The 24,234-nt window shown below is 43.6% G+C and overlaps 1 protein-coding gene across 4 annotated transcripts in view; it reads right to left on the bottom strand.

Annotated features, from left to right (window-relative positions):
- Window positions 1–1,010: 1,010 nt before the first annotated feature.
- TIMELESS (timeless circadian regulator) overlaps window positions 1,011–24,234 on the bottom strand; it is a 111,656-nt gene continuing 88,432 nt past the window's right edge. For all 4 annotated transcript variants that reach the window (XM_068267573.1, XM_068267572.1, XM_068267571.1 and 1 more), the window contains exons 23-33: window positions 22,781–22,863; window positions 19,799–19,938; window positions 15,269–15,479; window positions 13,506–13,574; window positions 11,813–11,931; window positions 11,384–11,588; window positions 10,220–10,274; window positions 8,237–8,304; window positions 5,784–5,847; window positions 1,531–1,601; window positions 1,011–1,449 (exon numbers count right to left, since the gene is read on the bottom strand). In XM_068267573.1, coding sequence (XP_068123674.1) covers window positions 1,337–1,449; window positions 1,531–1,601; window positions 5,784–5,847; window positions 8,237–8,304; window positions 10,220–10,274; window positions 11,384–11,588; window positions 11,813–11,931; window positions 13,506–13,574; window positions 15,269–15,479; window positions 19,799–19,938; window positions 22,781–22,863 — 1,198 coding nt within the window. In that variant the 3' untranslated portion in view covers window positions 1,011–1,336. The remainder of the gene's footprint in view (window positions 1,450–1,530; window positions 1,602–5,783; window positions 5,848–8,236; window positions 8,305–10,219; window positions 10,275–11,383; window positions 11,589–11,812; window positions 11,932–13,505; window positions 13,575–15,268; window positions 15,480–19,798; window positions 19,939–22,780; window positions 22,864–24,234) is intronic.

The raw sequence follows: 24,234 nt of genomic DNA, 5'->3' as shown, positions 1-24,234 counted from the left end.
GGGTAGGAGAACGTAGATGAAATGCCACCAAAAATATAGTGGGCCCTGGATACGTTTTATAGGGCTGTGTAACAATTGTTTACAGGTTTAGATGAATTCTTCACACTGCACATATCGTCAATGAATGCACCACTTGGCAATGTTAGATGCAGGCCAGACTTTCATATTACACTGTTTGTAAACTTATGCTTAAAGTGAACCTTAACCAGACGGGAAAAAAAAAAGTTTCACTTACCTGGGACTTCTACTAGCCCCTTGTAGACGTCCTGTGCCTGCGCAGTCACTCCCTGAGGCTCCGGTCCCCCGCTGCAGCTGTTTAGTTTTCACCTAACTAGCCAGTTGATGGCCACGTCTTTGATTGTGCTTCCGTTGCAATGGCCGTGCTACGCATGCACAGTACGTGTACATACCTATGCATGCACAGTACGTGTACATACCTACACATGCAAAGTAGGTACTACTGTGCATGTGTAGGACGGCCACGGGAGCACGATCGAAGACAAAACGCACCCAGGGGCTGCGAAGGCGCAGTGGCCATCGACTGCCAGTCAGGGAAAAAGATATAAAGCCCCGGCCGGGGACCGGAGCATCGATGAGTGACTGCGCGGGCACAGGGAATCTACAGGGGTCAGGTAGAAGCCCCAGGTAAGTGAAACTCTGTTTGGTTTAGGTACTTCACTTTAAGTATGTTTGAGATTATTTAACACAAGGACCTGATCAGTAATACAATTCAGGAACCTCAACCCCAATATGTACAGTATAAGCGGTTACCCTGCATTCATACTCATGGTAAACAAGCTGTAGTCTGTGCTGGTCCCTGCTTAATAAACCGATGATCTGACTTGCTTTATCATGTAGACTTTGGTAAATATAAGCTTGTATTTTAGAACCAATGCAAAACTGGTAATGCAAGTACATGGTATTATTGATCAAAACATAAGATAAAATGATCAGTACCCAACAAATATCAGCAGCTGCACAATCTTTGTACACAATTTTATTATGTATGCTAAACACATTACCTAGTTCAGAAAAAAAAAAACAACAGTTCATTTTAAAACCCTGAAGAACATTGCTTCACTGCAACAGGACTCGATATCACAATCAAAAAATTGTTAAAATCTTAATTTATTTTTAACTTTTCTTCTGTTATAATATTTAGTTCAAACCACTTATTTAGCCCCCCCCCCCCAAGTGGATAAAATGTAAAGGGTCTGTAGAACGTCCATCTTGCCAGTGTCAGGATAGTGAGAATCCCGCTGTACAGGAAGTCCGCTCATCCCCATCACAGACTGCACAGGAAATGCTCTGTACGGCCACCGCAGGACGCCTGGCATTAATCCTCATCCTCATCTTCAATAATGAGACGCTTCTTTTTGGCCGGCCGAACATCTTCATGTTCTGAATCAGAAGCTGATCTTGTTGGCTGAATCCCGACCGTCTCCTCCTCTGAACCATAAACAATGCATGTGAAATGTAATCATCAATTGTCATACAGTGGAAATAAACACCACAGTGCGCTAAACCCACCTTGGCTGCCAGTTACTGGCTCCTCATCATCGCTGTCAAGCCGCCGGCTTCTCTTGGTGGCTATGCTTGGCCTGTAATAGAAAAGGAGTTACTTCAAGGCTCCAATTGGGCGATTCTATTCAGCTTAAAGGACAACTATCATGAAAAGGTGTACAATGGAAAATACATACAAAAAAAATGTAAATTTCTCTAAGAATAAAATGTCATCTAAAATTACTTTTTTCCTAGGTTACTGTTACTTACAGTAGCGAGTACAAATCAGACTGATCTTCCAGCTTTTGGACTATTCCATCTCCTCATGGGGTATTCTCAGTCATTTCTTTATTTACAAAAGTACTCACTTAACTCCAATTGCTTAGTTCAACTACCAAACACGTTTGCACAAGAGTAGGAAAGCTGGCTGACCTCTGTACAGATCCTTTCCAGGGAGTGCTTTTATAAAGAATGGGAATATTGAGAATCCTCCACGAGGACACAGACTGGTCTAAAACCTGTCAGCTTTTTACTACCTACTGTAAGTGACAGCAAAATAGAAAAAATAAATTGCTCTGGGAGAAATAAATATTTTATAGGTATTTATTTTAAATGTTAAATTTTCAATGTCTTTATTAAACTAACCCCAAAATGTAACAATGTAAATTATAAAGCAATCAAATACATTTTTGTAAGTTATGATTATCGCTGGAAGCAAATGTTTCAAATTCTGTGTGTAGCTTTGATGGCAGCAGCTTTTCATGTATCCATACAGGCTGTAGGGCTGGTTCACACTCGGGCGCTTTTGAGGAGCACTGTGACAAATGTATGCCTATTGGACCATTCTCTCCGCAACACTTGTGAATTGTATAAGTTGCAAACAAGCCTTTTGGCGGCGATAGTGATGCCATTCTATTTATCTTAAATGAGAATAAAGCACAATTGCCCAAAATGTACAGCACAAAATTAGAATCACTAGGTGATGTGATTGCGTTTTGCAATCCAAGTGTCCACCAGGCCTCAGAGCAGATCTAGAGCATGTTATCATTGCTAAGGTCGTGTAATTGGTCACTTCTATTTCCTGTGAAAGACACATGGATCGTAGGCACATGGGGGTTTATTCATTTAAAACTTTAAAATGTGCAAAAGTTTACAACTGCTTGTATAAGGTTTTATTAACTGACCTGATCAGTGTAATGCTGACAGAGTCAGCTAGTAACATACGTTATCTACAACGTATACATATTGGGTTCAATTCAGTAAGGGCTGTTTGGAAAAAAATAAGGTTGGTAGATTACCGCTTTTGGTATTTCACACATTGGCCTCGATTCATAAAGCATTCCCGCATTCGGAAATGCTGAAAACGGCTCACTTTACCGACCACACAGCAAAATCTGTATTCATAAAGGCTTTTTCCGCATGAAAAGCCGACATTCGCGAGCAGAGTGATAAATCACCGCCTTGCGCGGTGATTATCATAGCAAAAGTAACAAGTAGTCAATTCATAAAGATTAGAGGTAGCGGTATGCGGACGGGTATTACCGCTACCTCTGATGTGGCGAGAAGCGTGCGGAATACAGTGCAGTGAATGGGACAGACCTCCCAAGCAGCTGCAGAGAGAACACCGCACGGAGGGATTCCGCCTGCTTCTCCTGTTTCCGCATGTCTCCCGACAGCCTTACGCCTGCCTACAGCGGAATATCTCCGCACGCCTGTCACATCTAGCTACATTTTTATGAATTACCACCCTGAAGGCGGAAATACCGACAGCGGTGTTTCCCCGCTCGACTTTACCTTACCGACAGCACTTTTATGAATCGAGGCCATTGTGTGTAGCGCAAGTGATGCAGTTTGAGTAATGCCCTCTAATCGTTATGCACGCTGTCAGCGCACTGCAACGTTACTGAACATACCCCATACTACTGGAATGCAGAGAATCTGGAAAAATATAGTCCGGTAGCTCCACTCTTGCCTTCCGTGTGCCACATGGGCACACCTGACTAACCTGCCAAGCAGCTGACTCCAGGACATATCAGAAACTAAGTGCATGTATAATAGAAACTGCTGACATTACCATAGCAGACTAAATGGTGAGTAACCACTAGTTAAGGGATATCCACCTTGCAATGCACTGTGGTATGTTTTTGGAACAACTGGTCAGAAATATGCAATATTACAACCAACAGCTCAGCCATGGCAATGCCTTCTAAATACTGCTAAAAGGTATCTACATTTTACCAGGGTAAACAAATGAATACATTTCAAGGAGTACAGCATGCGTAGCTCTGAATATTTCCTGCATGCCTGACATCGAACAATGTGGTCAGCTGACTGCCTCAGGTGGTAAGTGGGTGCATCTGCAAAGAATCATCCTAAGCTTGCAAAACAAACGTCACAGTCAAAGACTGTCTTTAATTTGGATACTATCTAACCATGTAAATGAAAGACTAACTGCAAAAATACCTTTGGAAGCATTCTGTGCAAGAAACTTTATAGTATTGCGATGGCTGAAAAGCATAGTCTGAATCGCCTGCCATGTCTCATAAAATCCTAGCAGCATGCAGACTATAAATAGTTAAGTACTGGCTTAGGGAAGTTTAAAAAGGAACCCAAGGTGTGAGACCTATGGAAGCTGCCATATTTATTTCCCTTTTAAGAGACTCTGAAGTCTCATAAAATTCACGTTTTTATTTTAAAAATCTCTTTAACATTTACCCGGAGGCAGCGATCCAAGCTGATGAACTAAATCCCCCCCAAACTCCCAGGGCACATTGCAGGGAGCGCTACCGTGATAGGCGGAGCTTTTGGCTGCAGCTCTGCCTCTACACGCGTCCATCAGCGTGGATCGCCGCCTCTGCCCGCTCCTCTCTGTCTTCCTTCACTAAGAGGTGCGGGGGAGATAGAAGCGCATGGAGGCAGAGCTGCAGCTGAAAGCTCTAATTCCCGGGGCAGCAAAATCAACTACCAAGAAAGTCGTGGATTTTGCAGGGGGAATGTAGTTAGCGTGCAGCCACGGGGGATGCAACGTTTTAGTTAGGGCAGTTATGTTAAAGTGATTTTTAAAATAAAAATGTAAATTTCATGAGACTTCAGAGTCTCTAAACCATGCCAGTTGCCTGGCACTCTGCTGATCTTTCTGGTCAGTAGGGTCTAAATCACATACCTGAAACAAGCATGCAGCTAATCTTGTCAGATTTGTGAATAACATCTGATCTACATGCTTATTCAGGGTCTATAGCTTAAAGTATTAGAGGACAAGGATCAGCAGGACAGCCAGTGCATTATTTAAAAGGAAACAAACATGTCAGCTTCCATATCATTCTCACCTTGGGTCCCCAATATTTAAGTGCGGGGAGAAAAAATGATTTTAACTTACCTAGGGCTTCTTGCAGCCCCCTGGAGTCATCCTGTGCCCACAATGTCGTCCTGATTCCCTCCGGCCAGCAGCTGTGACCCCCGCAAAGCTGGCCTGTCTCTAGCTACTGCACATGCACAGCCCAAGCTGCGCGCACCCTGGTCGCGCTTTTGTGGCCAGAAGCGCTCTGCACATGCGCAGTAGTGATTTATGCTTTTTTTCCAGAATGAAATATTCCTTTAAGGCACTTTTCACACTTACCGAATTGTAGCGCGTTGCAGTACTCCATCGTCACAGCAGCCATTAGTCTCTTTGAGACTGGCCACACTACCTGTGGTGCAGCGCAACAGAAGTGCTTCCAACGGTGCAGAAGCGACCCAGACTCTGCAGTGCATTGCTGAGCGGTACTGCCCGACGCACAAATGCTTTTGAGTCAATGCACCAATTAGTAAAAATTCAGTTATGCACTTGCTGTCCAGCATGAAGCCCATCACTGAGCAGAGCTATGCAAATCACTTTATCGACGCACTCTGATACAGGGTGATCTAAACATGAAATGTGTTATGATTGCCCTTCGGCAGGCTCCAATGCCGCACGAAAAATTGCACCGAACCATGTGTGAAACCAGCCTAAAAGATTGCATGGCTATCCCCTCTTACACCACTTACACATGTTAATAACCCACTTTTGTAGCAATAATGACCAAGTACCTTTTTGCAGAATCCTAAATACTGAGTGCTCCTCTCAACAACTACTTTAGATGAGGCCACAAAGTGTCTTTATTTACCTTTCTTGGCCTATCACATGTTAGCTGTATAATGTGTCAGAATACTTTCTTATGGTCCCTAGGTAAACTAGCCAAAATTAGGCTTTCATCAGAACAGTGTGGTAAAATGATCACATTCTAGACTTCTGCTTCCCCTACCTGTTATCTTGTGTGTCTGTCTCAGAGGTTGTGCTGTGAGGAGTCTGCTCAGGTTCCTGAATGCCTGAAAAGTGAACAGGGGTAAATACAAAACACTTTGTATCTCAGGTGACTAAACAATATAATAAAAGCAATTGTAGCTTTGTTTTCCAAAACTACAGATACACATCTCTCATACATGAAGTCTTCAATCCTAGTATCAATTACTTCACTGGTTAACTTTAGCAGATGAAGCCTGTTAACGCTAAAGTCATGAAATTGTGTTAGTGAGGGTCATGCACGAAAGTCTTCACTGTTCATCTTCATTTCCACATTTTTAGAGAGTATGCTCCCAACAAGCGAGAAGAGATGTGGTCTAGACTATGTGCAATATATTGTTGGCCAGCAGCAGGAAAAGTCATATATAATACCTTTTTTTAATCCTCTGAGTACCTAGCACATAGGGATGTTTGATCACTGGGTGGGAAGCAGTATGGGGCCGTCCGTCCTTGGAAACACTCGGGGACACGAGTGCTCCCTTTACAGGGGGACAGCTTTGCTTTCAAGAGACTAAAAATTTTCAGCCTTATTTCTTGTATCCTGTAAGTTCCTATACCTGTTCTAATGTGGTCTGGATTACTGCAGCCTTTTCTAGTTGCACTGTCTCTGTAATATATCTAATCTTTTTTTTTTTTGTCAAGCCAGGGAGGAATGTGCTGCCTTTGCTGTGATAGGGAGAAGTTATGCACGCCCCCTCCAGGCTCTGTGTGCTTTGTTTACTACTCACAGACAGAGCTCTCTGAGGGAGAAGGAAGCTGCCTGTCTCATGCCGAGTACTGTGAGAATTCCAGACTGGAGTGCAGATAATTATGTAATAAAAACTTGTAGTATACTGTAACATGAGATATATACAAACATCACTTCCTGGTTAGCGGCCATGTTTTTTGTTTGTAAATACTGCCTAAAACTGGCGAGGATCGCGGCAGGGAGCTGCAGAAACAGTAAAGAGGGGCCCAGGAGAACATAATGAATAAAATGGTATGCTTTTAATTGTAAGAGTTTGAGAGTACAGATTCTCTTTAAGTCTGGAGATGTCCCATGCCAGAGACACGCTGACTGCAGCGACAAGGTGATATCTATCAGCTGATCCCGTAAAACGTAGGATCAGCAATCTAGATACCAACTAGCTATTCAAAGAAGAAGCATAGAGGCACTCTGTGCCCTTTACACCGCTTTATTCCTTCAGTAGGGCATCAAAATACAACAGTTCAAGCAAAGTTAGTGCCTTTGCACTTCTCCTGCGTAGCTGGCCGCAACGGATGTCAGTGACGGGACCAGGTTCCCAAAGCTGCAGGCAGCAGAGGGCGGCAGCGGCGTGGGATGGATCGGAGCAGATAGGGCTGGAGGAAGCCCCAAGTATGTATAAAATCTTTTTAATTTGTCAGTTCCGAGTCCCTTTAAGGGCACAGTGAGCAGCATGTGATCATGGCAAGCACCACCAGTACTGACCACTCTCCTGCCTACATCTGGTGCTTTTACCAACTTGTTTGCACTATACGCAATTACTTTTTGCAAGATTATTCCATTAGTTTTGTTTAAAGGGAAGTTTATTAAGTAATTTCCACTTACCTGGGGCTTCCTCCAGCCCGTGGCAGGCAGGAGGTGCCCTCGCCGCCCCTCCGCAGGCTCCCGGTGGTCTCCGGTGCCCGACCCGACCTGGCCAGGCCGGCGGCCAGGTCGGGCTCTTCTGCGCTCCATTTCCTGGCACTTCTGCGTCCCACGCCGGCGCGCTGACGTCAGCGGACGTCCGCCGGGGACGTCCAATGACGTCAGCGCGCCGGCGTGGGACGCAGAAGTGCCAGGAAATGGAGCGCAGAAGAGCCCGACCTGGCCGCTGGCCTGGTCGGGCACCGGAGACCACCGGGAGCCTGCGGAGCGGCGGCGAGGGCACCTCCTGCCTGCCACGGGCTGGAGGAAGCCCCCGGTAAGTGGAAATTTATTTTTATTTTTTTTAATCCCCTCCCTGAACCTTCCCTTTAAAGGGGGAACTGAAGTAAGAGGTATACAGAGGCTGCCATATTTATTTCCTTTTAATCAATACCAGTTGCCTGGCAGCCCTGCTGGTCTATTTCTCTGCAGTAGTATCTGAATAACACCAGAAACAAGCATGCAGCTAGTCTTGTCAGATCTGACTTTAAAGTCTGAAACACATGATCTGCTGCATGCTTGTTCAGGGGCTATGGCTAATAGTATTAGAGGCAGAGGATCAACAGGGCTGCCAGGCAACTGGTATTGCTTAAAAGGAAATAAACATGGCAGCCTCCATATACCTCTCTCTTCAGTTCCCCTTTAATGAACCAAAAGCTACAAATAATATAAAACAGTAAACAAAGCTATCAGCAGTGAAAACTGCCCAGTGTACTGATCATTTGAGAATCAAAAAACATCTGTTAATGTCAGTAAGTAACAAAAACCTTCATCCACTTCTGCTTGCTCTTCATCATCACTGTCCACTGGCCGCCTCTTCTTTTTAACTTTTATTCTACAGGAGAAAAGCAATTTTAACAAGGTATCACACATAACTAAGTAAATTATAGTGTACAGTCCTGGCCAAAAGTTTTGAGAATGGCACAAATACTGTTTTCTTTTTTACCAAGTTTGCTGCTTCAGTATTTTTAGATTTTTGTCAGTTGTTTCTGAGGTGTATTGAAGTATAATTACAAGCTTTGCATGCATTTCAAATGTTTCTATTGACATCAAGTTTATACAAAAAGTCAATCTTTGGAGTGATGACCCTTCTTAAGACCTCTCCAAATCGTCCTGGCATGCTGTCACTCAACTTCTGGCTCAAACCCTGACTAATGGCAACCCATTCTTTCATAATCAATGCTTTGAGTTTGTCAAAATTTGTGGGTTTTCGTTTGTCCACCCAGCTCTTGAGGATTGACTACAAGTTCTCATTAGGAGTAAGTTCTGGGGCGTTTTCTGGCCATGGACCCAAAATGTCAATATTTTGTTCTCTGAGCCATTTAGTTATCACTTCGGCCTTATGGCACAGCGTTCAATCATGATGCAAAATACATTGTTCTACACCGAACTGTTCTTGGATGGTTGGAAGAAGTTGCTGTTGGAAGATGTTTTGGTAGCATACTTTATTCATGCCTGTGTTTTTATGCAAAATTGTGAATGAGCCCACTCGCTTGGATGAGACACAGCCCCACACATGAATGGTCTCAAAATGCTTTACTGTTGGCATGAGACAGGACTGAGGGTAGCACACATCTTTTCTCCTCCGGCCAATAATTTTGCCAGATGCCCCAAATATTTGGAAAACGGGTTTGATCAGAGAAAATTACTTTACCCCAGTTCTTAGCAGTCCAATCTCTTTTTGCAGAATATCAGCCAGTCCTGATGTTTTTTCTCAGAGAGAAGTGGCTTCTTTGCTTCTAGACACCAGGCCATCCTCAAAGTCTTCGCCTCACTGTGCGTACAGATGCACTCACATCTGCCTGCTGTCATTCCTGAGCAAACTCTGTACTAGTGGCACCCCTATCCCACAGTTGAATAATCTTTAGGTCACGGTCCTGGTGCTTGCTAGACTTACCTGGGTGCCTTGATCCTCTATTCACAACGACAACCACTCTCCTTGAAGTTTTTAATGGTCCGAAAAATGGCTGATTTAGGTGAAATCTTAATACTGTAGCAGAAATATCTTTGCCTGTGAAGACCTTTTTATGCAATGCAATGATGACTGCAAGTGTTTCCTTACAGGCAACCATGGTTAACAATGGAAGAACAATGATTTCAAGCATCACCCTCCTTTTCAAACATCCAGTTTGCCATAGTATTTCAGTCAGCATAAGAGAATGATCTCAATCCTTGTACTCGTCAACACTCTTACCTGTGTTAATGAGAACATTACTGAAATGATCTCAGAAGGTCCTTTGGATTCGGTTCATTTTCATGGCAATAAAGGGACTTTGCAATTCATCTGATTACTCTTCATAAAATTCTGCATGGTGGCGTAGTGAAGAACACTCTCGCATTGCAGAGTTCCTGGTTTGAATCCCAGCCAGGGCACTATCTGCATGGAATTTGTTTGTTCTCTGCGTCTGTGTGGATTTCCTCCGGGCACTCCAGTTTGCGCTCACATCCTCAAAACATGCAGATAACTTAATTTGTTTCCCCATAAATTTGCCCTAGGCTACAATGGACATTTGACTATGACTGGGATTAGATTGTTAATCCCTAGGAAGCACAGTAAGTGACAAGATTATGTACTCTGCAAAACCCTGCGCAAGATGTCAGCAGTATATAAATACGAAATTATAATAATCCTGGAGTATATGCAAATTGCAATCATAAAGACTGAAGGAAAAAACTTTGTGGAAACCAGTACTTGTGCCATTCGCTAATATTTGTCCATGAAAGTATAGTCATCTTAAATGCCCAAATACCTTTTAGGTGCTTTTTCAGGATCCTCAGATGGACTGGGTGCCCTTTGCTCAGTTTCTGGTAGCAAGATGCAATACAACAGTTAGGATAGAAAGTTTAAAACAAAAAACAAAAATCAAATATTTCTTTGGCTTGCAATGGAAATTGGCTGTATTGTGTTACTACTGCTACAGAATTGTAGCAATAAGGGCTCTTTCATACAGGAGAGTGAAGGTGGGGAATTCACTGCCTGTCAACTGCTCCCTTGTATCGGCCGTTCGTTAGCCAGCACTCAGTACCAGTGTTAAAGGGCTGGTCCCCCACAGAATCACGTCTGCACACAAATGGCACTCTTGCGATTCCGACAAATATGTATTGTTGAACTTCCCATGTGAAAGAGACCCAAGGAAAGCTCACATTTCTAACGCTGCTTAAAGAGACTCAGAGCCGAGTAAAATAATAGATTTATACATACCTGGGGCTTTCTCCAGCTCCATCCGCATGGCTCGTTCCCACGCTGCCATCCTCCGCCTTCTCCATCACCAATACCGGGTCTTGTTGCTTTGGCGATTCGGGGCCAGTTGATGCAAGCGCAGCACACTCCTTCTGTACTGTGCAGGCGCATGCGTAAGGCAGGGGCTGGCGAGACGGAGAGAGTCCCTGCGCATGTGTTAAACTGGCCGAAGTTATGAGACCCGGTACAGGAGATAGAGAAGGCAGAGGATGGTGGCGTGGGAGCGATCCATGCGGATGGGGCTGGAGGAAGCCCCAGGTATGTATAAATCTATTATATTTACTTGGCTCTGAGTCTTTTAAGTGGGTCCCTATATTCTTCTCTTTGACTACACAGGCTGAATGCCTTTTGGAGCTGTGCAACTTGAAAGCCCAACACCACACAAAACTTTCATTTCAATTGTGGATATAGTGAAAAAGATTTAATCATTTCTGCAATCAGCTTATCTAAACAGGAAGTGGATGGAAGTTCTTATTGTCTTTTTTTGAATAGCACAGCAGGGAGGAGGAAGAAGTAGACTCCCCATCATGGAGCGAGGAGATTTCTCCCTAACTAAGACACATACGTGTGCATTCTTCCCCGTTTGTTAAACTTTACATGTAAATACCCTTGATTATAACCCAAAAAAGACATGCAAGCAGGGTGACTACAGGTGCCATTTTAATCTAGTTACCATTCTGTGCAGTGCCTGTGTTTTTCTTTTTTCGGGCAAGTAAGAGGGCACGCAGGGCTTCAGCTCTCTGCTCTAGGCCTGAAGCCTGGTCACTGTCATCTGCTGGAGCATCGATGGTCTCCTCATGTGGTGCGGGAACCAGAGAACCGGCTGCCTTGCGAAGCTTTTCAGGACTCAACTTCTCTGGAATGCGCCAAAATGATTCCTGGAAGAAGTTTATTGGACAGTAAATTATTTCATGTTGAATGCAGTGCAACAGCTTCATAATATACTGCTTACATCACCAGATTTTGGATTTAGTTTCAACTTAAAGGAGCCAGACCCGCATGGTCATGAAGGAGGTACACATCAGGTTAACACATTCATCCATAAAACTGTTTTTTTTTTTTCTACCTACATAATCCATAAAACAGAAACTAGAACCATTACCTGCTCGTTGGCTGGTGGACGGATTCCAATTTTCTTTAACAGCTTTTGGAAAGTTTTGTTTTCCATAGCATCCTCATTGTCCTCAGTTAAGGGTACTATAGGAATTGACTGAGAGGACCCTAGAAGAAAGTGGCACATTGTTAATTTCAAAGTTGCTTGATAAAATACTCCTCAGGAACAGCTGGTAAAATATACATGCAAAACAGACATCCAGGGAGCTGTCAGATCTGTCCAGGGAAGCAAAATAAATCAAAGTTTATAAATGCATTATTGGTTATGGTTCAAGCTGAACTTTGATCAAGACAGATAAAAACAAGAAACACCAAGAGCCCCAATAGTGTAATATGTACTGGTAAATGGTTACTAGATAGAGTAAATATTAATACTCACAAACCAGGGTTACCATTAGGCAACCACTGTAAAGGCAGGTGGGGAGATTTTTCTGACCCCACTCAGGAATAAGAAGTCGCTCTCTGTAGATGAGAAAAAGGGGGTTCAACCCTCCACCCAGAGTGGACTCAATATTATGCAGGAGAACAGAGGCGCCAAAAGGATAAAAGGAAGCTAAATGAGCTTAAAAACCAAATTCTTGGTAAATAGAGGAGGCAGTGGTGGACTTACCTCTTCCAAGTAGACACACAACGACTGTAGTAAAGACAGTCAATATATTTTATTTATGAACTCCAAATATGCAACGCGTTTCTCAGGTTTGATCCCGCTTCATCAGGCAATAACAACGGAGCAATAGCATATGTGGTCAGTAGAAGAGCCAGGCACCTGTGAACAGGTGCCTGGCTCTTCTACTGACCACATATGCTATTGCTCCGTTGTTATTGCCTGATGAAGCGGGATCAAACCTGAGAAACGCGTTGCATATTTGGAGTTCATAAATAAAATATATTGACTGTCTTTACTACAGTCGTTGTGTGTCTACTTGGAGGAGGTAAGTCCACCACTGCCTCCTCTATTTACCAAGAATTTGGTTTTTAAGCTCATTTAGCTTCCTTTTATCCTTTTGGCGCCTCTGTTCTCCTGCATAATTTTGATCAAGTCAGGGATGCCCCACCTTTCTGGAAAGACAAGGACAATAAAAGTGTATCTGTACAATAGCACCCACCATGTATCCACATTCTGCAACCAATTTTTATCCCAAGTAGAATGCAGAGCCTAAATGCATAAGCGTGGCTGGCATCCCCTAAACTCAGGGCACCCTGCTTCCCTTGACCACTTTGCCAATAATTGAGGCCTGTAAAAATACCCACATTGGACAGGAATTGGGAAACATAGGAATAGTCGTTTAAATATTGTGAAGAGGCATCAGCATTGGAGCAACTGTGCAATGACTAGGCATGTTGGTCTTAAGTCACTATAGTACAGTCGTATATGCACTGGTAACAGCTATTCATGTTATATTTTTCCATGCAAGGCACATTAAATACATATGAAATGTCAGGGCAAACGCAGATTTCTTTTATCAGAGTGTTACAGCCACCAGGCGGAGCAAATCACTTGTTAGCGAGTGCAGCGGCAGATGCCGCGTGGTCTCACTACTGCTTGTCATGATGCTGACAGACTTGTTTTGCCATGAAGAAGGGACCTGCACATCCCGAAACATTGGCTGACTGTCGGTTACTATATTGTCTATAAATGTTTCACGCATTGCTGAATCAAACCACTTTATTTAGCCACTCACCATCCTCCTCTCTATCATCGGCTGTCCTGTTTAAACAGTTCTGAAGCCACACCAATGGACCAGACAAATCTAAAGAGTAGAAGACAAATGTTATAACGAGATAAGTAAAGAACAAAAAAGTGTCACATCATGCTAAGTCACAAGATATAATGCTTTATGATGAAGTGAACTCCTGGATATAGTGCTATGTGCTCTACGTTTGCACGAGTTTCCAACCACATTCCAAAATTATAATAGCAGGTTAGGTAGAGATCACACTTGCATGGAATTTAAATGTATGTGTTTTTAGACACACCATGCACACTTTTTCAAAGCAGCACAAAGGATTAATAGCAAAAAAAAAAAGCACAGACTCCAGAAAACCCCCCAGAAAGCTATAACTTTTTAATGACGTGGCCCCTTGTCTTTTACTAGTTTACCTGCAAAACCTCCTAAACCATTGTAGGGGGGGATTTGAACGTGACTATGGTGGAGACATTTTATTGTGAGCTCTTTTGAGAGACATTAAAGAGACTCCGTAACAAAAATTTCATCCGGTTTTCTTCCATCCTACAAGTTCCAAAATCTATTCTAATGTGCTCTGGCTTACTGCAGCACGTTCTACTATCACAGTCTCTGTAATAAATCAACTTATCTCTCTCTTGTCAGACTTGTCAGCCTGTGTCTGGAAGGCTGCCAAGTTCTTCAGTGTTGTGGTTCTGTGATGCATCTCCCCCCTCCAGGCCCCTCTCTGCACACTGCCTGTTTAGATTAGTGCAGCTTCTCTCTGCTCTATTATCTTCTGCAAGCTGGATAAATCCTCCTCTGAGCTGGCTGGGCTTTCACATACTGAGGAATTACATACAGGCAGAGCTGTCTGCACTCTGCAGGAAGAAACAGCCTGACACTTCAGTGCATGAGAACAGGGGGAAAGAAACACACAAATGATCTCTTGAGATTAAAAAGGAAGGCTGTATACAGCCTGCTTGTGTATGGATGTATTTTCTATGTGTGGACATACTGTACATCAATCTACTTCCTGTTTTGGTGGCCATTTTGTTTGTTTATAAACAAACTTTTTAAAACTGTTTTTAACCACTTTTAATGCGGCGGGGAGCAGCGAAATTGTGACAGAGGGTAATAGGAGATGTCCCCTAACGCACTGGTATGTTTACTTTTGTGCGATTTTAACAATACAGATTCTCTTTAAGTAACACATATTATTCAGTGTATTCTGTAATGTGCTGAAGAAAAATCAGCACTAAATGTATGCATAATAATGATGATCTATGCATCATACTGATAAAATGAATGCTGCCATAAAGGTTGCATCTATTTGACACAGTTCAATACCTGTGTAACCCTAATATTAAACACTCCTCTGCACATGTTGTGGTTAAAGCAAAGCTGAAGTGAAACTAAACTTATGAGATAATTTATTGTAGGTCTAGCACTAATGATAAATAGAACACCGATAACAAAACGGAGTATCATATTTTTTATTTTCAGTTTAATGACTCAATTTTTACAGTCTTCTGCCAAATCTACCTAGTTGACCTGTATAACAAACAGACGTAATGACTGAACTTCCCAGCACTAAAACTTTATCATCTGCCTTTTTCCCTGACCGAGAATAGCCTTTTGCCTTCTATTTACAATTCACAAAACCAGACTAATTTTACCAGCTGCTTGACAAACTAATTTGCACAGATAAGGGACAATATATTATTAGGGCTAGTACTACTGTATATGTACTCAATATAGAAGGCTTCAGATTCACTTACCTTCCTTGTGTAAACTCTGTACAATACTTTGTATTTTCTGATCTACAAAGGTTTCACTTCTCTTGTTTGACATTCCTGTTACAGGGCGAGTTTTGCCAACCTTTGACTTCTCCTCCTCTACTTCACTTTCATCCTCATCCTCCTCTTCTTCCTCATCAGCATCAATGTCTCTTGAATCCACTCCTAGATCACGAAGGAACTCTTCCTCAGACTAAACGCAAGAAAAAGCTTAACTATAACCTATAAGCCTACAGTCTATGAGCAACAAGAACAATGTGCTACAATGCCTAAAGGAATGATTGCTGTCAAAGATGATATCTCTGATAATGTTTTACCCTCCTGCATAAGGGATAGTGTATAGATCCAAGCCTACAACGCTCTTCTCCATTTCCTAGTCATATCCCTTTCTATTCACACCTTAGCAAGTGAAAATATACATTGTTGTCACTTTGGTCATTATTTGCTTTAGTGGAATTTGATCCTCACCAGAACACTTTTGGCCACAAGTTCTAAACTCCTCTAGCTCTAACAATCAGCACTTTGCACGGAAATTGGTGCCTCATGCAGTGATCTTCATACATCTTTATGCAAATAGACTTAAAGGGAAGGTTCACGGTACTAAAAAAAACAAACTGCACTCACCTGGGGCTTCTTCCAGCTCCTGGCAGTCGATCGGTGCCCTCGTAGCAGCTCCTCTCCCTCCCGGCGTCCAGCGGTGAAGAAGCCGACCTCGCCAGGTCAGCTTCCGTGCAATCCACGGCGGGGGGTCACGTGGTGTAGAGACGTCATCGGGTTTCTACTGCGCAGGCGCAGAACTACTGCGCCTGCACAGTAGAGACCCGATGACGTCACGTACATCACGTGACCCGCACCGTGGAACGCACATGACGCCATCCTGGAAGCAGACCTGGCGAGGTCGGCTTCTTCACCGCTGGACGCCCGGAGGGAGAGGATCTGCGCCGAGGGCACCGATCGACTGCCAGGAGCTGGAAGAAGCCCCAGGTGAGTGCAGTTTTTTTTTTTTTTAGTTTTTTTTAGATGCGCGGATCTTCCCTTTAATCACAAGATAAAAGCCCTACAGGTCTAAAACCAAATCTTAATAAATACGATTAAAATAGTTACTACAGCTATTCAAATATGCCCTATATTTCCAATGCCTTTGTAACAATGTGGAGCAGGTCAATATACTAGCACTTTAAAGAGAACCTGTAACAAAAAAAGTCCCCTGGGGGGTACTCACCTCGGTAGGGGGAAGCCTCATGGTCCCAATGAGCCTTCCCCCTCCGCTGTAGCTAGTCCAGCGCTGGCTCCCCTTAAGTGTCCTGGATCCTCCCTCGACAAGACTGAGGGAGTGCTGATTTATTTACCTTTCGGCTTTTATTTACCAGTTGCGGCTTTCCACACGGAGATGGGCGAAAATAGCCGATCTCCATCGGGTCCGCTCTACTGCGCAGGAGACTTGCGCCTGTGCAGTAGAGCGGCCCAACAGCGATCAGCTATTTCCGCCTATCTCCGAGGCGGAGAGCCAATACTGCGCCTGCGCTGGAGCCCGGAAGATAAATATTTACATCCCACCGTTCCGGGAGGATTTTCCCTGCCACCATGGGACCGAGAAGGACGGGGGAAGCCTCAATAGGATCCGGAGGCTTCCCCCACCTGAGGCGAGTATCCCCCAGGGGCGGTTTTTCTCATTACAGGTCTTCTTGAAGGTGTACCTAAGATGAGTTAAAGGAAGAATTGTATATATACCTGGGTCTTCCTCCAGCCCCCTTCAGGCTGATTGGACCGTCGACATCCTCCTCCACCACCTGGATGCCTCGCTATTGGTCCCGGCAATTCTGTCAGTCGGTGCAGGTGCAGACTATGCGCACACGTTCCCCCGTCGCCGATTTCCAGTGACAGGAACACGAGGGGGGATGGCCGGGCATGCACACTACGCCTCGACTGGATGAGACCGATCAGCATAAAGGGGGCCGGAGGAAGTTCCAGGTACATCTCAGGTTCAAGCACTGTTAAAACCGCACAAGAGATTTAGGCGCAGTGGGTGCCTCCATAGATCTTAATAGGAACTACGGCTATTGCTGCGCTCACTGAGTAACTTGGGGGCCATCAAAGAAAAAACAGAGCTCAAATTACTTTTAAAATGCAGTCATTTGGTCGCCATCAATAGCTGGAAGCCGAATTACATCATTCCCCGCTATCCATGGCGGCCTGGAGGGGAAATAGTAATTAACGCTGCTGAGACTTGTGCAGAAGCAGGGTGAGCCGTATATCAGCTGTATCCTGCGCCCACATCTCCCGGCAGCACATTCATAGGTATGCCTCAGGTTTCCTCTAAGCACTTTATTGTTCCCTATTTGAGCAATTCGCTTAAATGCTGGGTACACACAATGCAGTTGCAGTTCCAGTCCAATTGACGGGATCGCACAGATTATTTCCAACATGTCTGATCGGCTCCCAACCAATAACAGGATTGTTTTTTTTAATCGAAAAATCGATCTGATGGGAAAATGGCATTGTGTGTACCAGGGCTGTGGAGTCAGTACAAAAATGTTCGACTCCTCGGTTTATGAAACCACGACTCCAACTCCGGGTAACCAAAATTGCTCAGACTCTGACGCCTTAGTCTAATACTTAACAGGGCTGTGGATTTTGTACAAAAATCATCCGACTCCGCCTCCCACTCCTCAGTTTATGAAATCAACGACTCCAACTCCAAATTGCCCCGACTCCGATTCAAACTCCGACTCCACAGCCCTGGTGTGTACCCAGCATTATTCCTCTGGCTCACAGAGGCATACTGTGGAGTGTTTACACTGTCCTGCTCCACAGACATACAAAAATTCTTATGAGTAAATATAGCAGATCTGTTAATAGCCCTAGTTGCCATTTTAATGGTATTTATTTAAAGTGAAGTTTTAGAGCTTTAAGGCTTTTATGCAGTGATCTCTATACATTGGTACAAAGTCAAAAGTTAGTACCTGGTGCAGGGGTACAGAACAGAAAGGGTGAAGGTGGCCATATACTTTCAGATCACAAAAACAATATCTACCCAATATCAATAGTTTGCTTGTGTAATAGTTTACCCATGTAATGTTCACCACTCAGTATTACTGCAGATTCAGATTTAGTTATACCACCATTGCCAATTGCATGTTGCTGCCACCCACGATACCCCTATGCTTCTGCCGCGTACGTTAAAAAGGGGCGCTGGGAAAAAAGGGCGCCGGGTTTTTAACGATAAGCATGGATAACGTTCAAAAATGTATTGTACTGTATTTCGCTTAAAATTAATGTTTTTTAAAGTTATAAATCATTAAATAATGTGCATGAAATCGGCAATTGTAAAAACGTTAATGTTTCGTTTAAATACTGAAACGTATAATAACGTTAAAAAATTTTTTTTTACTAAGTAACCCTCCCTGTACCTACCCCTAACCCCTAGACCCCCCTGTTGATGCCTAAACCTAAGACCCCCCCTGTTGGTGCCTAAGTAACCCTCCCTGTACCTACCCCTAACCCCTAGACCCCCCTGTTAGTGCCTAAACCTAAGACCCCCCTGTTGGTGCCTAAACCTAAGACCCCCCTGTTGGTGCCTAAACCTAAGACCCCCCTGTTGGTGCCTAAACCTAAGACCCCCCTGTTGGTGCCTAAACCTAAGACCCCCCTGTTGGTGCCTAAACCTAAGACCCCCCTGTTGGTGCCTAAACCTAAGACCCCCCTGTTGGTGCCTAAACCTAAGACCCCCCTGTTGGTGCCTAAACCTAAGACCCCCCTGTTGGTGCCTAAACCTAAGACCCCCCTGTTGGTTTTTTCGTTTAAAAATAATGTAAAAAAAAATGTACTGTTTTTCGTTTAAAAATAATGTTTGAAAAAAAATATTGTACTGTTTTTCGTTTAAAAATAATATTTAAAAATGTATAAATCATTAAATAATGTGTAATCATGAGAAGCAGTAATAAAACATTAAGTCTCCGGGCGCCGCTTTTAAAACGTTATTTTTCACCGGCGCCCTTTTTTCCTATCGGGCGCCCATTAAACGATATTTATTATAGGAGTGAATGGCGGCGCCCGATTTGTCCACTAGCCTCAGGCGCCCGAATTTACTGTTTCCGCTTCTGCCTGCTTGATCACAATATTTTTTTCCCAAGTGAAGTCCAATTGATGATATGAAGGAACAATGATTGGACATCCCTTCATTCCAGATATATTTTCAAGTTATTTGATTTTTAAAATCTAATGTCAAGGTTATCATAAAAATATCAACTAGTATAAGGATACATTTTATCTGTAACAGAATGCATTTTAAAATAAAGCCTTAAAAAAAGTTCTCATAAACGTCCCAAGCAAAAAGTAGAGCAAAACTCCAGTTTAATTAGTATATCACCCCCACACATGGTTAAAAAGGTTGGGAAGGTATTTAGACATTTATGAATTTATGTTAATTTTTTTTATAACAAACGGCATTGATATTTGAGAACTGTTTGCAAACCATGAGAATAAGGATGAGCCCCACAAGGCCAGACATACTATGCCAGCAGATTTGGCCTTCTTCCTCTTCTTATAGAGTTCTTTGCGCTCAGACACTAGGCCCATGCTTATAAGCTTTTCTATAATTCTAGCTTTGGAGCGTTTTGCCGTTATGTTCTTCATGATATTGCCCAGGATATCTGCAAATACAAAATATTAAGTGGAAATGTCAGTCTTAAAAAAAAAAAAAAAAAAAAATCTATCTACTAACTGCACATACATTTTAGGCACATATAAATAAAAAAAAAAACCAAAATCAGACTTCTTCAATCCACAATAATTGCTTAAAATAGGAAAACTGGAATGTGGAACACCAGAAAGCATCACACACTTTTAATAATACCTTTTTAAGAAAAATAAAAATATACCAGTATTTATTATTTAAGTATTTATATAGCGCTGACATATTAAGCATCGCTAAAGAGTATAAACTCAGCCAAGATAAAAAGATTAGTAACCCAATACATAAAGAAAAGAGTTTGCAGAACTTGACCTGTACCAAAGAGCCAGCAAATCACCACCTCAACACATTACAGTAAAACAATTTACTCAAGACTCCTGTCCAGCAATTTTAGTTTAAACCACTACAATCTGCTAAACTGATCTAGCATTTTTTTTAATGTAGCAGCTTTATGGAGCATGTCAGGTTTTGTTTTCTTTAGATATCTGCAGATTGAGGTCATGACCTTGACTCAGTGCAAGTTAAAGGGATACTGGAGGGGGGGTCGGGGGAAAATGAGCTGAACTTACCCGGGGCTTCTAATGGTCCCCCGCAGACATCCTGTGCCCGCGCAGCCGCTCACCGACGCTCCGGCCCCGCCTCCAGTTCACTTCTGGAATTTCTGACTTTAAAGTCAGAAAACCACTGCGCCTGCGTTGCCGTGTCCTCGATCCCGCTGATGTCATCAAGAGCGCACAGCGCAGACCCAGTATGGTCTGTGTCTGCGCTGTACACTCCTGGTGACATCAGCGGGAGCGAGGACACGGCAACGCAGGCGCAGTGGTTTTCTGACTTTAAAGTCAGAAATTCCAGAAGTGAACCGGAGGCGGGGCCGGAGCATTGGGGAGTGGCTGCGCCAACACAGGATGTCTGCGGGGGACCATTAGAAGCCCCGGGTAAGTTCAGCTCATTTTCCCCCGACCCCCCTACAGTATCCCTTTAAAAGTCACCAGTGCGAGTTTAATACAGTGCATGCACACTACAAGCGGTAGTGCTGCATAGTATACAAATGTTCGGATTATTAGTGTGCGATCTTAAATTACGGGTGCTCCTTACTAAATTACAGCTGCTCCTTTCACTTGCAACAAGATACGAAGTATCGTGGTCGGGATTCTTCACAGCTCACAGCAGACTACAGAACCAGCTGTATCTTAGTAAGGAGCGCGCATAATTTAGGATCACACGCTATGCAGCACTACCACGCATAGTGTGCGCTGTGTTTAACTCGCAATGGTGACTTAACTTGCGCAGCTAAATGAATCAAGCCGCACGTGACAAATTGTGTGTGCTACATTGTCCATACACTGACAATTCCATTAAAGTGGACCTGAACTCTTGTATAGGACAGACGGAAAACAGAGAAATGCACTCGGTCAAAGTGTACTTCCTGTTTTGCCACAAGAACAACAAAATCGCTAAATGTAAATGATGCAAAATTGCTAGCCATAAATAAAAATTCAATAGGCAAATGCTGGGAATCGCTACTGCAAATCACTACAAAAAGCGTTCAGAGTTTGCTTAGCGATTTTAGGTGTGAACTAGCCTTGACTCCAAACGGGTTTTATTTTGTACATATTTGGTAACTATAATATTTACATAACCTTTATTAGTGATTTATGCACATGTTAAAGAGTCTAAAGCCTCCTAAAATGCCCCTTTTTTCAGCCATTCTTATTAAGCATTAATCGATTAGCTGAAACGCTGCTATTCCGTGGCAAAACGAGGCTTTTTTTCACCCCCAAATACCGGGGCAAATATCCACGACTTTCAAAGTCGTGGATTTTGCTGCCTGGGGAGGCAGAGCTTTGAGCTGCAGCTCTGTCTCCATTCGTGTCAATCTCCTGCGGCTCTCCGCCTCCTCCTGCCCCTCTCAGTGAAAAAAAGACTGAGAGGAGCGGGAGGAGGCGGAGATCTGCAGGAGATTGATGAGGATGGAGGCAGAGCTGCAGCTCAAAGCTCTGCCTCCAACAGGAAGGAGCCCCGCAATTTGCACCGGGCATTTTGGGGCGATTAAAGCCTTGTCTTGCCCCGGGATAGCGGCGTTTCAGGTAATCTAATAATGCTTAAGAGGACTGGCTGAAAAAAAAAAAAAAAAACTTTGGGGGGGGGGGGGGGGTCTTATTTGTAGAGCTATGCATGCTTACATTTATATGGCCTCTCTTTCATGTGCAGCTGCAGTGAATTCCCTGTGGTCAGCTGTTTCCTTTCACCAGCCAGCTAGCGCTTGGCACAGGTAGCCCCCTCCATCTATGCATTAGGTCTGTCGTCCTCAGATGCGAGAACAGACTTTTTTTCAGACAATTTATTCCATGATATTAAAAGTAATGTTTTATATCTTTACTATGGAATTGTGAATTTTGCACCTACAAAAAAGCCTTTTGGATGAGTGAAGCCTTCTGTTCTCCCATATCCCAGTTTTTCTCATTTAAGCACATAAGACATTTTGTGTAAATAAATGGAGCTCAGACTCCTAACAAAGCATCAGGTTTTGGGATATACTGGACAATGAAACTCACTTGTTGCTTCTGGCATCGCTCAGGAACCTCTGCACTTGAGTTTCTAGATATGCAAACTTACCATAGACAGCCTGACTTGGCTCTGCTCTTCCCTTTTGAATATTCAACTTATTTTATATTAGAGATCACACAACAGAAGGAGCAGATCAGAGACAAAAAGTTAAAAAAAATGCTAAGCACAGAGGAACATAAAGAGTAATTTAGTCCATTCGAATTCACCTTCAAACCAACAAATATTGAATTTACCATCAGTTTCTTGAAATTCTTCAAAAAGTCGCTGAAGCTCCATCTCCTGATCTTCTGTCCAGAGCACAATTCGCGTTCCTTTCCTGGAAAAATTCAGTAAGTCAAAAAATAGTCATTTTTACTTGTAACATGCTTTATGACATCAAACCTGTACAGTCATGAATTACTTCAAATGAATAAAAGCAAACCCGTGCAAAAGTAACAAGGCCCTAAAAAATAAACACCAGCAGAAAAAACACTGCATCTATATATCCTGCTAATCGTCAGATAAATCTATTCTTTATTGGTCACAGATAGAAGTGCCACATTTTCTTAAAGAGACTCAGAGCTTCTCCCCTTCTCACAGATAGAGTGGAATGCAAAAGTTGGGGTAACATTATTAATCGTTAGGATTTTCCTGTATAAATCATTGGTTGTTACGATAAAAAAATGTCAGTTAAATATATCATATGGTACATGGGTCCCCAACCTGGTCCTTGGGCAGATTTCTGGGGGGCCGCGGCTTCTCCCTCTCCCCCCGCGGCCGCCGCTCCTGTTACCTTATGAGCGGGCGGCCGCTTCCTTCCTTATATTCCTCCAGCCGCGGCTCTCCTCTTCGCAGCATGTCGTATTACAGCAGCGCTTCCTGCACGGCTGCTGTAAGGAGTCCAAGGGAGCCGGGACAGCGGTTCCCATAGTAACGGTGATGCGTATCGCCGCTACAGAAAGCCGCTACCCCACCTCCTTCCCTCCTTACAGCAGCCGCGCAGGAAGCGCTGCTGTAATACGACATGCTGCGAAGAGGAGAGCCGCGGCTGGAGGAATATAAGGAAGGAAGCGGACACCCGCTCATAAGGTAACGGGAGCGGCGGCCGCGGGGGGAGGACACCTCTGCTAGCTACACTGGGGCAGCTATACTGGGGTAACTACTGGTTACACTGGGCTAACTGTACTGGGCTAACTGTACTGGCTACACTGGGCTAACTGTACTAGGTATACTGGGCTAACTGTACTTGCTATACTGGGCTAACTATACTTGCTATACTGGGCTAACTATACTTGCTATACTGGGCTAACTATACTTGCTATACTGGGCTAATTGTACTTGCTATACTGGGCTAACTGTACTTGCTATACTGGGGTAACTATACTACCTAACTATACTGAGGCAACTATAGCCCTTATACAGGGGCAACTGTGTTAGCTACCTATACTGGGGGCAACTATACCTAGATACCTACTTACCTATATACTACACTCAAAATCAGGGAAAAGAGGAGGGGCTGCCGCCACCACTAACCCCGCCCCCCTCCCCCCGGGGGGCCCCAGAGAAAAGTTTGGTCGGGATAGTGGGCCCCGGGCTTAAAAAGGTTGGGGACCCCTGATATAGTAGACACACACAGTGATATTTGAGAAGTGAAATGAAGGTTATTGGATTTACAGAAAGTGTGCAATAATTGTTTAAACAAAATTAG

Source organism: Hyperolius riggenbachi, chromosome 2, assembly GCF_040937935.1.
Source record: "Hyperolius riggenbachi isolate aHypRig1 chromosome 2, aHypRig1.pri, whole genome shotgun sequence".
NCBI lineage: Eukaryota > Metazoa > Chordata > Amphibia > Anura > Hyperoliidae > Hyperolius > Hyperolius riggenbachi.
Note: the sequence above shows the minus strand (reverse complement) of the source record. Positions and strands in the feature narration are given on the sequence as shown.